The sequence below is a fragment of the Pituophis catenifer genome, unplaced genomic scaffold (genome assembly GCF_029215685.1).
Source record: "Pituophis catenifer annectens isolate HBS135680 unplaced genomic scaffold, rPitCat1.0.hap2 SCAF_1, whole genome shotgun sequence".
Lineage (NCBI taxonomy): Eukaryota > Metazoa > Chordata > Lepidosauria > Squamata > Colubridae > Pituophis > Pituophis catenifer.
The window spans coordinates 214,534,491-214,549,539 of NW_027256881.1; the positions used below are offsets into that span (position 1 = coordinate 214,534,491).

At 35.7% G+C, this 15,049-nt stretch overlaps 1 protein-coding gene across 1 annotated transcript in view; it reads left to right on the forward strand.

Moving 5' to 3' along the window:
- The window catches only part of LRP1B (LDL receptor related protein 1B), a 989,801-nt gene that overhangs the window by 832,401 nt on the left and 142,351 nt on the right, over nucleotides 1-15,049 (forward strand). The window contains exons 35-41 of the mRNA XM_070957016.1: nucleotides 870-1,001; nucleotides 1,316-1,450; nucleotides 2,182-2,311; nucleotides 8,403-8,529; nucleotides 8,663-8,814; nucleotides 9,124-9,248; nucleotides 13,877-14,248. Of these exons, the coding sequence (XP_070813117.1) occupies nucleotides 870-1,001; nucleotides 1,316-1,450; nucleotides 2,182-2,311; nucleotides 8,403-8,529; nucleotides 8,663-8,814; nucleotides 9,124-9,248; nucleotides 13,877-14,248 (1,173 nt within the window). The remainder of the gene's footprint in view (nucleotides 1-869; nucleotides 1,002-1,315; nucleotides 1,451-2,181; nucleotides 2,312-8,402; nucleotides 8,530-8,662; nucleotides 8,815-9,123; nucleotides 9,249-13,876; nucleotides 14,249-15,049) is intronic.

Below are 15,049 nucleotides of genomic sequence, written 5' to 3' on the forward strand. Positions count from 1 at the left end.
CCCACAAAATATAAACATTCAGAGCATCAAAAATAGGGATAAACAAGTGTCCTTAACTCCCCCCCTCTAACTTTTTTTTTTTAATCTGTGTTGTATTTTATTGAGATACATATTGACAGAGGTAAAAGTAGGGTATTTGCACAATCATTTGGGGGTACTAAAGTTATTATTTAAAATAGTTGCAAAATCAATTCATTGATTTCAGTTTATTGATGATAAAACAAATAAAAACCTAATCAATTTTTCAAATTATATCCCTAGGACAAATTCTTGATTAAAATTAGCTTGATGACACTATGCAAAGAATGTTGACATAATCATGGTTAGAAGCTTAAAATCTCAGTTCATTCACTGAAGTCCAAATTAACAGAAGTATGTGTTAGTAGAATCAAGCTTCTTAAGAGTATCTTTAGATAGATGTAGGTTACAGTTCCAAAAAGATGCAATAAAATGTCATGTTGGCCATGTGATCATCATTTGTAACCTTCCCAACCAGTTTCTGACAACCAAAGTCAATGAGAGAAGTTGGTTTCTCTTAACGGCCATGTGGCTGGCTTAACAACTATGGCAAAAAAGATTGTAAAATGGGGCAAAATTCACATAACAACTGCCTTGCTTAGCGGTGGAAATTTTGGGCTCAGTTATTGATCATAAGTTGAGGACTACCTGTACTAGCTTTTAATGAGATTCTGGTTATTCTACATTGATTTTTCTATTTTCTTTCTTGATGATCCCTCCTACCTCATCATAATACAAGTGATTTAAGAGCCAGAAGTTTGTCTTTTGGCTTCAGATATATGGTTAATTTTATAATTGCCTATTATCATAATTATTGTTAACATTTTTGAAATATTATTATTTTTCTTTAGGTATAGAGTCGTTTCTCTTGTATTCTATTCATGAAGGAATCAGGGGAATCCCTCTTGATCCAAATGATAAAACAGATGCACTAATGCCTATAACAGGAACATCTTTTGCTGTTGGTATAGATTTTCATGCAGGTAAATAAATGTTTTACATATAAAAGCCCTGTAATTTTGGAAGTCTCAAAGTTACCCAGGATTACTATTCTTTGTTCTCAGTTACATAGATCTATGTTAAGAAAAACAGCTGCAAAAATGTAAAAAGGGGGAGAAATGCATATGACATGTATACTGATTTTCAGTAAGTATTTACCCAAACATTTACAAATGGAAAGAGCAAAGGTGAATTGGAGAAAAAAAAGTGTCATAGAAACACTTCAGACTAAAAGATCAGAACATGCTCAATAAATAAGATATTGTTGGAAACAGTATTTTAAATATTTATTCTATAGGAAATGATACAATCTACTGGACTGACATGGGATTCAATAAAATAAGTAGAACTAGCAGAGATCAGACATGGAAGGAAGATATCATTACAAATGGTTTGGGAAGAGTGGAAGGCATTGCAGTGGATTGGATAGCGGGTAAGTTTTCTGGTTATTTTATTATTTACAATTATTTTACTTTATCTTTTCTGATTTATAGCCAAGCAATTCTTTCATGTTTCTTTACAATGTATTTATTTTACATCTAGAATTACCAGATAAAATAAGAAAATACAATTTTATTCAGTAGTATTTTTTTTTTAAAGTAGAGACTTTTTTTCTCTCCATAGGATGTGGGTTGCTTTTCCTCTGGCAACTGTACTTTTTATTTTATTGTATTGTATTTTAAATTCTCCAAGAAATACAAATGAAATGACATAGTCGATCATATGGTGATGGTGGGACGAATATTTTTTTTACTCAAAATAGGTACATTGAATCTGCAATGGACTAATCACTTTTACTCTGTGTCCCCACAAATATGAAAAATTGCACTGTCAAAAATGGTGATTGACATTTTTACAAGTTAAATATAGGGGGAGAGGATGCTTCTGACAAAATTGGGTTTTAGGTTGACGAAAAGGGGTCATGTGAATTAGCCGACCATAGATTGTTCCATCATGGTGTAGATGTATTTTTAACATAAGGAAGATTTCAGGAAGAAAGCTTATTCAAATAGAACAGTACAAATATGCCCACTAATTTTGCTTTTTAGTTATTTAATTTGCAAAAAGTTGATATTAATATTTATTTATTTTGTTTGTAGTCATAACTGATATGTTCAATGATAGGTTTACGTCTCCATAATTGCATTTTCTTATTGCTTCCAGGTAATATATATTGGACAGATCATGGCTTCAATTTTATTGAAGTTTCTAGGCTTAATGGCTCTTTTCGCTATGTTGTCATATCTCAGGGTCTGGATCAGCCAAGGTCTATAGCAGTGCATCCCGGAAAAGGGTAACTTGATAATTGATATGCATGCAAGTGAATACATTTCTTAAAAAGCATCTTAAAACACTGAAAAGCTGATGAGGAATAGTGTGTAAAATGGATCTAGGAAGCTACAATGTAAATTTGATATTAGTCCACAAATTACTAAAGCTTTAAAATACTGCTGCAACAATAGCATAAATGGAATCATGTTGATCTAGTTTACCATGCTGTTTTATGGGCTGTTGATATGTGCAAATTTCTTTTAGCACTCAAGAAAAAATAAATTTAAATAGTATATTTAGTTGCATCTTCAATTACAAAATTACATTAAAAAGGAAGCACAGTTAATACTGACATGAAATTATTCACCTAGATTTATTTCAGCATTTCCAAATGATTAGGAAGACCTGTGCTTCATGTACTCAATAAGTTGATAATCAACATTTAAACTTTAATTATGTATACTATAATATAACATAGTATAATATAATGTGGACAAACAGAATAGGATATAAGTGTGTTTCTTTAAAGAAGCTTGCCACTGACACGCTTGATTATGATAATGTAGTTATCTCCTTTTTATTTACCTTTTTTAAAGTCATAAATGGAACCAGTGAGCCCCTGGAAAACAGTAATACAGTTGGCAAACATGGATTTTCACCTCCAATGGAATCATACCAGTTTCCATTTAAATACCACTTTTAAAGTGTTTGAAAATTAGAATGGTATATGGAAGAGTGCTGGTAAAAACTGTATTTTGCTCCATACATTTTAGATACAGTTTTATTTTAAAAAACTTGATAGTGACATGTATGCATCTTCCTCCTAGAATGGGGGGAAAAGAAAGTTCAATTGCCTCGGTACCATTGTTAGTTTCAGCAGAAATGGGTCCTTTTTTTTTTTTTTTTTTTTTTTGGTCTCCCAGCTTGGGAAGCTTGAAAAATTATGTTAAGGTATTGAAAATTAGACAGCCAATTTGATGTAGTGTTTAAAGTATCAGGCTAGAAACTAGGAGATTGGGAGTTCTAGTCCTGCATGGAGCACAAAGCCAGATGGATGATCTTGGGTCAATTGCTTTCTCTCAGCCCTAGGAAGGAGGCACGGGCAAACCATATCTGAAAAACCTTGCTAAGAAAACTACAGGACAGTCTCCCAGAATTGGATATAATTAAATAGTGGTGAGAAGGAGGGAGAAAAAAAAGGAACTTGTTCTGTGTTATTTCCAATTTGCCATCAATATTAGGGGCAACTAGGTCATTCCAAGAAAACCATCATTAGAATCTTAGAGTGAATGACTGCAAATACTTTCCCCTTTTAAAATTCCACTAAGGACACTTTCTGAGTCCCCCCAATATAAATTTAAAAATTGCTGCATCACTGGCATACAGCACCAAATGGCTGTTACTAGGTTTGGGAGGGTGGAATTCTTGGAGTTGGTCCACGAGTCATAAAAGGGCCATCGTTCTCCACTTCTGGCTTGGATGATGGCCAACTCTTTCACATCTGACTTGAATTACTGTGTTTTCATACATATTACTAATTAGGGAAAGTAGCCACCAATCAATAGATATGAAAAATCATTTCCACCAAAGTTGTTGCTTGGAATAGAATTTAAAACTGATTTCAACTCAACAAAAGCAATATATAGGGAGTGTTTTTGCCAATATAACTATCTCTCTATAAAAAAGTATAAGATGGTCTACTGTTTTTTTGTGAATCTGATCCCTATAATCCTGCTTGCTCCTCAACTAGAATTTTTTCCTGGTCCAGCCAATCCAATAATTTACAAAAAGTGGCCTACAGTTTTACAAGATATGCTTAATAGCCAACCACATAGTAGCGTAAAAGCTTGTGCTGTTGTCATTCTCAGAGATGGAAATGTTTGTGTTGTTTTTTTCTTTTCATTATTTTGATGCCTGTATCAATTATATGACTCAGGGAGGCTTACAATAAAATCAACACAAATAACTCCATCAAAATACAATACAAAAACATATAAAAAGATGTAAAATCATATAGATTGAATCCAATCACTAGAAATTTGTAATGAATTGTTACAGTGAGACACCAAGACAGGCAGTGGTGGAATTCAATTTTTTTTTACTACCGGTTCTGTGGGCGTGGCTTGGTGGGTGTGGTGTAGTTTGGTGGGTGTGACAGGGGAAGGATACTGCAAAATCTCCATACCCACCCGACTCCAGGAGAAGGATACTGAAATCTCCATTCCCTCCCCACTCCTGGGGGAAGGATATTGCAAAATCTCCATTCCCACCCCACTCTGGGGCCAGCCAGAGGTGGTATTTGCCGGTTCTCCGAACTACTCAATTTTCCACTACCGGTTCTCCAGAACCTGTCAGAACCTGCTGAAAAGACACGAGCGCTAACTGGCAGTTCTCTTCATAGTTGCATTAAGTCTCGGTTCTTTAATTTAATTAGGTTAGGAATCTCTGAGTGGGAAACTAAGAGCTAAGGAGGGATGCTATGTGTAATCTCACATGAAGACTGGAAAATAGAAAAGGGAAATCTATATTCTATACTATAAAACTCTTCCTGTCTAGCTGCTAGAATCTAGCCTCCAAGCACTGTTTGCCATCATATAATGAGCATGTAATTAATTTCCTAAATAGGTATTCTCAACTTCCAGATCCTGAAAAAGTCACTCCTGCTTGGGTTTTTTTTTTCTTTTTTCATTCATTAATATATATATATATATTTTTGCTGGGCAATTAACTAACTTTCTGACATATTGTTAATTGTTCCATTTACAAATTTTAAATATTGTCCTTAGTCCTGCCCTAATCAACATATGATGTTGTTCAAATCATGGTTTCCAGGAATACAGGCAAATATTTTACTAGCATGCTAAGTAAATATAAATATTGGCTGGATGGGGTTTGTGGGATCTCATGAAATATATGACCAGGGCATCTGCTGGATTTGAAATATTAAGTGCTCCAAAAGCTAGAAAGACCATCTAAAGTTAATGATAGTTCTACCATTAATGCCCATGTTGTAGTTTATTTAACCCTGTGGCTGATTCTAGCTCCATTGATGCCCTCATTGCTTTTGCTGTTGGCTAGCAGAAAATATAATAAAGGGAAGTGGTCACTGTTTAATAAGAGTTCAACTTTAAATGTAACTACCTTATCAAATAGATTGCAAGAGGTCAATTAAAAAGCAATTGTACTCAACCTTTAGGCCCACAGTATCTGAGTTTACTAATACCTTTTGCCATGCTATTTTATATAGGTAACCCTTGAAGTACAATTGTATTAGAGCCTGCCCATTATAGTCAAAAGTCAGGACAAATGTTAAATGAACTGCCTCACATAATGACCAGCCATTCCTGCTCTCCTCACTGCAATCATTAAACAATTGTGCAGGTTATTAAATGAGCATAGGACCAAGCTAGGATTCCTGTAAAAGCTTTTTGCTGTTTGTATAACTGCTTTTAGGATCCAGCTAGGACTCTAAAGAAGGGCCCCAAAGGCAGTCAGACAAACAGCAAAATGCTTTCCAAGGACCCAGCTATCTGTCCTGTTCGTTGCACAGGTTGTGCTCTAAATCAGTGGTCCCCAACCTTTTTATCGCCGCGGCCCGCTGAGCGCGCGCAGGGGTGGGGGCACGGCCCAGGAGCTTTTGCGCACGGCCCATTGCGCACGGCCCAGGAGCCTTTGCGCTGTAGCGTTCATGTCCCCCGGCCGCTGCGCGGCCCGGTGCCAGGTACTCCACGGCCCAGCACCGGTCCGCGGACCGGGGGTTGGGGACCACTGCTCTAAATGGCTAAACTTTTTATGGTGACTTTTTTCTTCAACTCCTCAAGGCAAAAAGCTGTAGAAAAATTTTTTTTTGCTTGCTTCATTCCTTTCCTGTACTCTTCAGCCTAGAGTCTGAGTAAATAACTAGCAGGTTTGTCAGCCCCTTCTCCAGCATGCAGTAAATTAGCAAATTACTTTTTAAATGGGATAGGTATTGGAGGACAGAGGCAGGGTGTTTCGTTTCAGCACCCAAGGTGTGTGTGTATTGGGGTGGGGGGAGAATGATGAACAAGTCTAGCCTTCGTAACTTTCTTGGATTTATTGAAAAAATGTCGGTTTGGGGGAAAGAAAGGGCATTAAAGCAAGAGAAAGATTTTAGGAAGCTTATTCTGAAACTACTGCCTTTGCATGCAGGTTCTGGGTTCCCAGAGCTTAGCAAGAACTAAGAGAGGTTTGCAGTTTCTCAACAGCCAGTAATGGGGCTAGAAGCTCTAAAAGCAATTCTGTGAGGAATTTTTAGAGTGCTGAAAATGGAGGCATGGGGAGCAGGCCAAAGTGCTGCAGGGCCCAGTTGGGGCAGGATTGGGGAGAGACAGTTGAGGAAACACTGTCACATCACCATGGTCGGTCATAAGGGCAAATGAACTCAGAGGGTTGCTACAGCCATCATAATTGTGAAACAGAGTCATATGTAATTTGGAAGCATCTGTCATAACTTTGAATGTTCATTTTGTGTCCTGACTTATCTCAAGGGCTACCTGAATAGAGAGCTGAAAACGCTTAGTTAGCTCTAGTAATAGCCTGCTATATTGATTCTGGGGTACCTGGATTTATGTTGCTTAAGAATATCCTTTTGAATAGGAGAATAGCTATCAAAATGAGAAAGAAAACTGCTATTATTATTACTGCATTTGAATGACCCCAAATTGGTTTTGGAAGGTAACTTTCCAATTTATCCTATTGGGCAGTAATCAAGGAAAGCAGCCTGCAAGGGGCGAAATAGACTAGGCAAATTAATTATTTCTATTAAAGCTATTAAATTCTCACAAATGGCTTGTTAGATGTTTGTGGTATCAAGGTTGTATGAAATCCACAGATAAAAGCTTCCTCAGATATAACCTCTGGAAACTTCTGTTGTAGCTTTGAGGAATGTACAACAAAATCCTAGGCAGCTCCTCCTGGCACCAGATTTCCTGCTACAGAATTAGACTATAAGTATAAAGTAAATCTAGAAAGGCAGGGGAGTCATCCATTTTCTTTCATTCTACAGTAGTCCAGAAAACTGTCAACCTATGAGGTAAACCAGATCAAGAAACTGACCACAGAAAAATTAGAACTATATTTGAGATCAGTGGCAATAAAACAATCTTGCAAGTCTGTTTGTGTTTTTCCTTCCCTTTCTCGTATATCCAAAGAAATTGTCGGAGTCAGTCGGAGTCTCTGTCTCTCATTCTTTTTCCTGCATCTGGGCTTACACTTGCTTCTTCTGCACCTGTTATTTTTCTAATACTTTCTGGCTGCTCTTTCCAAGGTCATTTCTATGCCCATCTCTAGAAATCAGGGTCATTCCGTTAGGATTAGTTCTTGGCCAATTCATTGAGTGGTTCAAGGGGGTGAACTTCTACCTGTAATGGAAGTTCACCCACTTGTATCATGGGGAGGAATGGAATGATGGTGAAGCAACATTGTCTCCATAATTTTGAACATAGCCAGTTACAGTTCTGGTATCAGGCAAGACAGTGTTGGACATGAAATGATTCTTAATTGGAGGAATGGGGGAAACAGAAAACTTTTTTTAAGGTCAGAAATGCAACCTGATGTCAGATATGTCTCTGCCTTTCCTCTTTAATAAATTGTCAGGGGTAGATGAGGGTTCAAAACCACATTATCTAGAATTGATCAAGGATACATGAGTATGAAAGTTTTACAACTTACAAGCTGAGCTTCACATTTTAGTTTAACAAAAAAAAAAAATCACAAAGTATATTTGCAGATATAGAAGCATGTATTAACATATTAGAAGAAAAAAGTCCAATAGCTAAAATGAATAGACATCAGCAATTTTTCTTTTTTTAAAAAAAATTGAAATATTTTGTAGGTCTACCTATTTATCTCTGAAAATTGCTACCTTTATAAAGTTGTAATATTTACTCTAGGATTTCTTTTCTAGAACTTGGCTTATTTTAATGTTTAATGTATAGAATTATTTCCCCTCTTTTAAGCCATTTCAGGAAGTTTCTTACATCTCTGAGTAGGTATATGGGTGATGCTGATGGAAACTTCCACAAATTTTCTTCTATTCCAACCCACTAGTTTCAATAAACTTATTTTTGATCATAATATTTTTCATGTTCTAGTTATTTATTCTGGACAGAATGGGGACAGGCACCATGTATAGGCAAGGCTCGTTTAGATGGATCAGAGAAGACTATTCTTGTTGGTACTGGTGCCATGTGGCCTAATGGAGTTTCTGTTGATCTTGAGGTGAATTTTTCTATTTTTTCTACATATAATTCATGCTACATTATGCTAAGATATGAATATCACAATATATATTTATTGCCTTAATTAAAAATAGGATAAAATATTTGGAGTTTACTTTTTGATCGATTCTTAGGAAAATAAATTATATTGGTGTGATGCTCGAATGGACAAGATAGAAAGAATTGACCTTGAGAGTGGAAGAAATCGGGAGATTGTACTGTCAGGAAGTAATGTGGATATGTTTTCAGTCACAGTCTTTGGGGCTTACATCTACTGGTCTGACAGGTAATTTATTTTTCTATAAGTATTTGTGTTTCAAAATGTTACTTCTGTGCCAGATATTTCACCCCTATAGAAATAGCTGTTCTTCAGCAATATCACTAAAAGGATCTCACATAGTGATAGAGATTTTTTTAAAAGGCAGTTTAATAATCAACATAGCTAAACTATATCAACATTGCAAACTAAAAGCAAAACAAAACACCACAGTTTCTTCATTTTCTGTTAGGCCATATGTTCCTTGCATATTAATGTCTCTTTCACTTTTAATTAGTTGAGAACTATGGGTCAGATACCTTCAACATTTTTTGGCAGAGCTCATGCAAATGGATCTATCAGACGAAGCAAAAAAAATGATGCCACAGAGACAGTATCCATGAGGACAGGCCTAGGCATAAACTTGAAGGAAGTAAAGGTTTTCAACAGAGGTCGTGAAAAAGGTAACTCTTATTGTAGACTCAAGTGTTTGATTGTACCTGTGGAGATAGTGTGGTGATGATGCTATTATTTACCACAATGAATTCTGAAATAAATGAATGATTTAAGTTTTCCATAGTGGATATTGGCATTAGCTTATAAAACATCCGGATGAGTTTTATTCGTTTAGGAACAAAAATCTGAAACACTACACACACAAACTTAAAATGACTCAAAACTGTAAGAGATTGCTTAACACCTCAGAAGACAGGAGGAGGTTTCAAAAGGGTCTTGAACACAGGATTTTCCCAACGAAATGAAATTCAACTGTAAGAAATGTACAGTTCTGCACCATTAGTAAACAAAAATCAGATGCACAGATATAGGTAGGACAAGGCTCAGTAGTAGTACATACCGTATTTTCCGGCGTATAAGACGACTTTTTAACACATGAAAATCTTCTCAAAAGTCGGGGGTCGTCTTATACCCCGGGGGTCATTCTCCTGTAACCAGGCAGACCAGCCCGAAAGGCTCTGACGAGCCAAGCTCTGACCATCCCAGCTGAGTTGCCTGCTAATCAGGCAACTCAGCTGGGATCGCCAGAACCATTTAAAAGGAAAAAAACTTTTTTTTCTTTTACATGGCTCTGGCGATCCAAGCTCTGACGATCCCAGATGAGTTGCCTGCTAATCAGGCAACTCAGCTTGGATCGCCAGAGCCATGTAAAAGGAAAAAAATTTTCCCCCTCCAGCTTGCTTACCTTAGCTGCTAGTCACAACACTTGCCTTGCTTCGCTTGCCTGCAATCCATTCCATCAGCAAGAACTCCCTGCCTGCAATCAAGCAGGCAGGGAGTTGTGGACTTCAACTCCCAGAATTCCTTAGCCAGCAAAGCAAAGCTGGCTGAGGAATTCTGGGAGTTGAAGTCTACAAGTCTTAAAGTTGCCAAGGTTGTTCTATTGGGTAAGTTTTTTCCCCCTTTGGGAGCTTTTAAAAAAAATAGTTAATTGGGTTTTTTTTTAGTTGTTCTTTTTTTAGACCTAGCCATTTAAAGTTTAGGAAGTTTTAAATTTAGCTTTCATATAAAAATAAAAATAAAATAAAATAATATTTGTGCAGCTTTCTGAGATTTAGTATGTTTCTGTAGTGTTTCACTCTAACTACACAAACACACAAAATCTCACAAAGCTGTATGTGGAATTTTGTGTGTGTAAAGTGTGAAAGTTGGCTTTTTGGGCTTTTTGTGGCTGTGTGAGGTTCCTGCTTGTTGCAGGGGCTATTTTGAGTCTAGCACAGCTGCTTTTACATTGTGGGTGAGCCAGTTGATATTTTTTAATTTTTATTTGGTGTGCGTTGGAAGAGGGGTAGTCTTATATGGCGAGTATAGCCCAAACCCTATATTTTAACAGGAAAAGTCGGGGGTCGTCTTATACGCCGGAAAATACGGTAATGTAATCTTGGGCTGCATCAATGTAGATATAATGCTGAGATCACAGGAAGTAATTTTTCTACTTATATTGCATTGGTTGGACCACAACTGGAACATTGTGTCTTTTAGCCTCTACAATAGATATAGGATATTGAGAAATTTGAAAGAGTGCAATGAAGAGTGAAAGATGATGGCATGCTTGAAGGCTACATCTAATAAATAGTAGTTAAAAGAACTAAGTATGCTGAGCCTAAATAAGAGAGGACTAAGAGGAGACATCACAGTAGTCTTCCAATACTTGAATGACTGTTATAAGGAAGAGGATGTGGATTTATTTTCCATAGTGCTGAGGAGGTAGAACAAAAACCACTGGGTGGAAGCTTTACTGTGAGAGATTCAAACCTGGAATAAGGAGATATTTCCTGATTTTGAGGGCTATTAAGCCTGTCTACTGGAGTTATGGATATGCCATCATTGGAAATTTTAAAGCAAAGGTTGGGCAGCTGTTTGTCTGAGATGATCTGAGTATTCCTAGGAAGGGTGTTAGACAACAAGATACTCATATTAACGTATATATTTGGTTTAATTAAAGAGATGATTTGTAAAAGTTTCCAGATTCCTCTTTTCAATCATTTTTTCAGGAGGGGATGAACAAATCTGAAAATGTTTAAAAGATGTTTAAAAGTAGCAGCATAGTTTTTGAGGAGGAAGACAAAGAAGTGAATATAAAATTTTGTACATTAGGAGACAATAAAGATATAAACACAGGAACCCCAACCCCTCAGTAGATAAGCAGCTCACAAAAAGTTCTAAAAGTTGTGTTGTGATGAAGATTGTGTTTTTGAAGGTTCTGCATGGTGGTTATTGTTAGGAAAATATTTTTCTATGTGATTCCCAGATTTAGCTTTGTGTGTCACAGTTTACAGCATTAGCCCTCTTTCCCTGCTGTTAGAAAGTGGTTGAGAGGCATAAATAGTGCAAAAAAATGTTCTCTCAAATTATTGGATTTTCCCACAAGCTGACCAACTGAGCAATCACCACAGCTGCCACAGTACCCAACCTGGATGATCCTGGCTGGTGTTGTAAGATAAGATTTCTCTCATCCTTCTTCTGTTGCACTTCACAAAGAATGTTTTCTTCATCTTTTCCTCATAGGATATATTCTGCAGGGTTAGGGTTAAGATTAGGGTTAGGGTTCTGCAGAAAGCTAAGAGGGGCTCTGAAACATACAAAATTGAAGCAAATACCAGCTTTATGACTACAAGAAACCATGGGACCATGTTGATTGTACAAAACAGCTTAATATATGGTAGTTCTTCAAAGTTAGCTCTTTGAAACTTTGTCAGATACAAAGTACCCGTTTGAAGCTTGATGCAGCCGTAATTGTCAGGGCAAATATAAATGAGAATATTCTTTTTTTACTTCTGCGTCAAATCTCTATTCTATTTTGAACTCAAGTTGTTTTCTTATATTGAGACTGTTATTTATAACTGCCAAATTTGATCAGTTTATATTTTGGCAATGAAAGGCTCTTATAAAATAAGAATATTATTGTATTAGAGAAATTTGAAGCATTTTTTAATACCTGACTTATTTTTCTTAATATTTTCATTCATTCATTCACTATTTTCAGTCTAAATCAACTCACTGCAAGATGAAGGCCTCCTCAGTTGCTTTATGCCTTGCCCATTTGCCACATAGTACACCTTTGAAATGGGTGTCATAATTTGTCCAATGCTTCTTTAGGTGTTTTCTGGGTCTTTCAAAATTATACAATACTCCCATTCTTGACTAAAAGATTTTAGTGATGAAGTTATTGAAAAATCTCTGAATCAGAAACACGGCACTGTCAAACTAAATATGACCATAAAATGGTATTATAGCTTTAGTTTTATCAACTGTCTAATTTGTAGCAGTAAGCCATGAATTTAAGCCATGAAAGACTTTAACCTGCTAATTCCTGCGTAATTGAAATGCATAAGAAATTCATTTTGGCAAAAAAATTGACCATTTGGCAACAGTATATTGGCTTAATATCTGTTTAAAACTAGTGTGGAATCTGCTGTTGCTTGGCTGCCTTCAAACACTGGAATAAAAACTGCAGTTTTGAGTTTTCCTAAAAATGTGCTTATAATTTCTCGCCCTTTAAAATATTCCCACCCCACCCCCAGAGCACAAATAACAACTAATTTTTCATTTTGTATTCACTGTAATTGTTTCAATGAACACAAATGCTTTTTTAAATATATATAACACATAACAAATATCAACAGTGCCAAAACAATCTGTGTTGTTCAATTGTAATTGTATCAATGAATGTGTGTGTGTGTGTGTGTGTGTGTGTGTGTGTTCTTTTACTTCTTATATACAGAAAAACAGGCTTCTTTTACACACAAATATTTAGATCCAGCAAGTGAGCAAGCTGGCAGAAAGTATGGGGGAAAATTTCAGTGTTTCACTCACATTCCCTCTTTGGACTTCCCACTTTCTCAAAGAATAGATTTATGAACAGTAGATGTACATACAGGAACAGGATATTAAGAAAGTTATCTTTCTGCTTCTGCTGACAAAGAAATCATTCAGAGAACAAGTCAGAAGCTGATCTAGTTCTAAATAAAAATCTGTTCAGTACTTTAATATGCTTAAAATTAGCTTATTACTGTCAGTGTAAGTTTAATAACATTTTAGATTTAAATTTAGATTTTTTAAAATCCTGCCTATATTATTTTCATTCAAAGAAGTGCAAACATACAGTAGCTAATACTCCTTTAGTTTCCTGTTTTCCTCACAACAACAGTCCTCTAAAGCAGCAGCCCAAAACCTTTTAAGCACCAGGAACTGGTTCCATGGAGAATGTTTTTCTGTGTACTGGAGGGAGCATGATTTTGTATGTTGCCTGCATCCTGTGGATGGGGCTTCACTTGTTTGTGCAAATGTGTGGACCGGTTACTGGCATGCTGCAGTCCAGTGCTGGTCTACTCTAAAGTAAGTTGGACTGAGAGTGACTCGCCCAAAGTCACTCAGCTGGCTTTCTTGACAACAGCAGGATTAGAATTCAGTCTCCTGGTTTCTAATTTAGTGCCTTAATTACTAGACTAAATTGGTTTTCTTTTTTGACATATAAATTGAATTAAACATGAAAATTAAGCATGATATAAATGAATACACTATGTTTATATGTTTTATTTTTATAATGTAGTATATATATATTTTTCCCCTGTAGGAACCAACAGTTGTGCCAAAAACAATGGTGGGTGTCAGCAACTTTGTCTCTATCGGGGAAATGCACAGAGAACTTGTGCTTGTGCACATGGTTATTTAGCAGAGGATGGTGTGACATGCTTAAGACATGATGGCTACTTGCTTTATTCAGGAAGAACAATACTAAAAACTATACATCTTTCAGATGAGACAAACTTAAATTCACCAGTGCAACCTTATGAAAATCCAGAATATTTCAAAAATGTAATAGCATTGACTTTTGACTATAGACAGAAAGGAAGAGGAACTAATCGAATCTTCTTTAGTGATGCACATTTTGGAAACATACAACTTATTAAAGATGATTGGACGGGTAGAAAAATTATACTTGAAAGTAAGTATACTTTCTAACAATGGAATGCATTTCTTTATATTTATTTACTTACCAACAATTGTATATTGTCTAGTGTTTGCAACTCTGGGTGGCATATAAGTTTATTAAAAGTTTATTAAATTTATTCTATTTCATTGAACTAAATGATCTGGATAAAGAGATAAACATTTGTAAACATGTTGGCAGATCATGACCCTATCCTTTTCCTTAAATGAAAACTTTTAGAAATGTTTTTTTGCTGAATAAGGAGAATTGGAGGGAAGGGGGAGAATTCTGAAAGCAAAACTTCTAGAACTGGGTAGACATCCGTGATCACAAAAATTAACTGAATCATTATAGTAATGATAAATTTAAGATTTGCAATTCAAGATTTGCAACAGGCATAAGTTATTGGTATCATTAACTGTGGCTCCCAATTATCTTAAAATGCCATATATAGACATCAGGACATATTTTGTATCCAGCTTCTATCAATTTTTTTTTAAAAAAATATAAAATTATATGTTTAGTTATTTTGCTTAAGAATATTCAGTTTTGAAATCTGATGTTAAGAATTCACATGTTGAAATACCATGTAAAACAATGACCATCCTGTCCCTTGCATACTGTTTTTACACTTTATCTTATTTTTAATTCTCACTTTTACTTTTGTTTTCTTACTCATTCAATCTGTCATTCAATACCATATGATCTTTTTTAACTGCCTTTTTTAATCTTTTCAAATACTTAGGGTAACACTTGGTATTTTAGCTAAAATATTTGAAAGCTATGCAATTCTATTCCCACCATCAAGAAAGAATT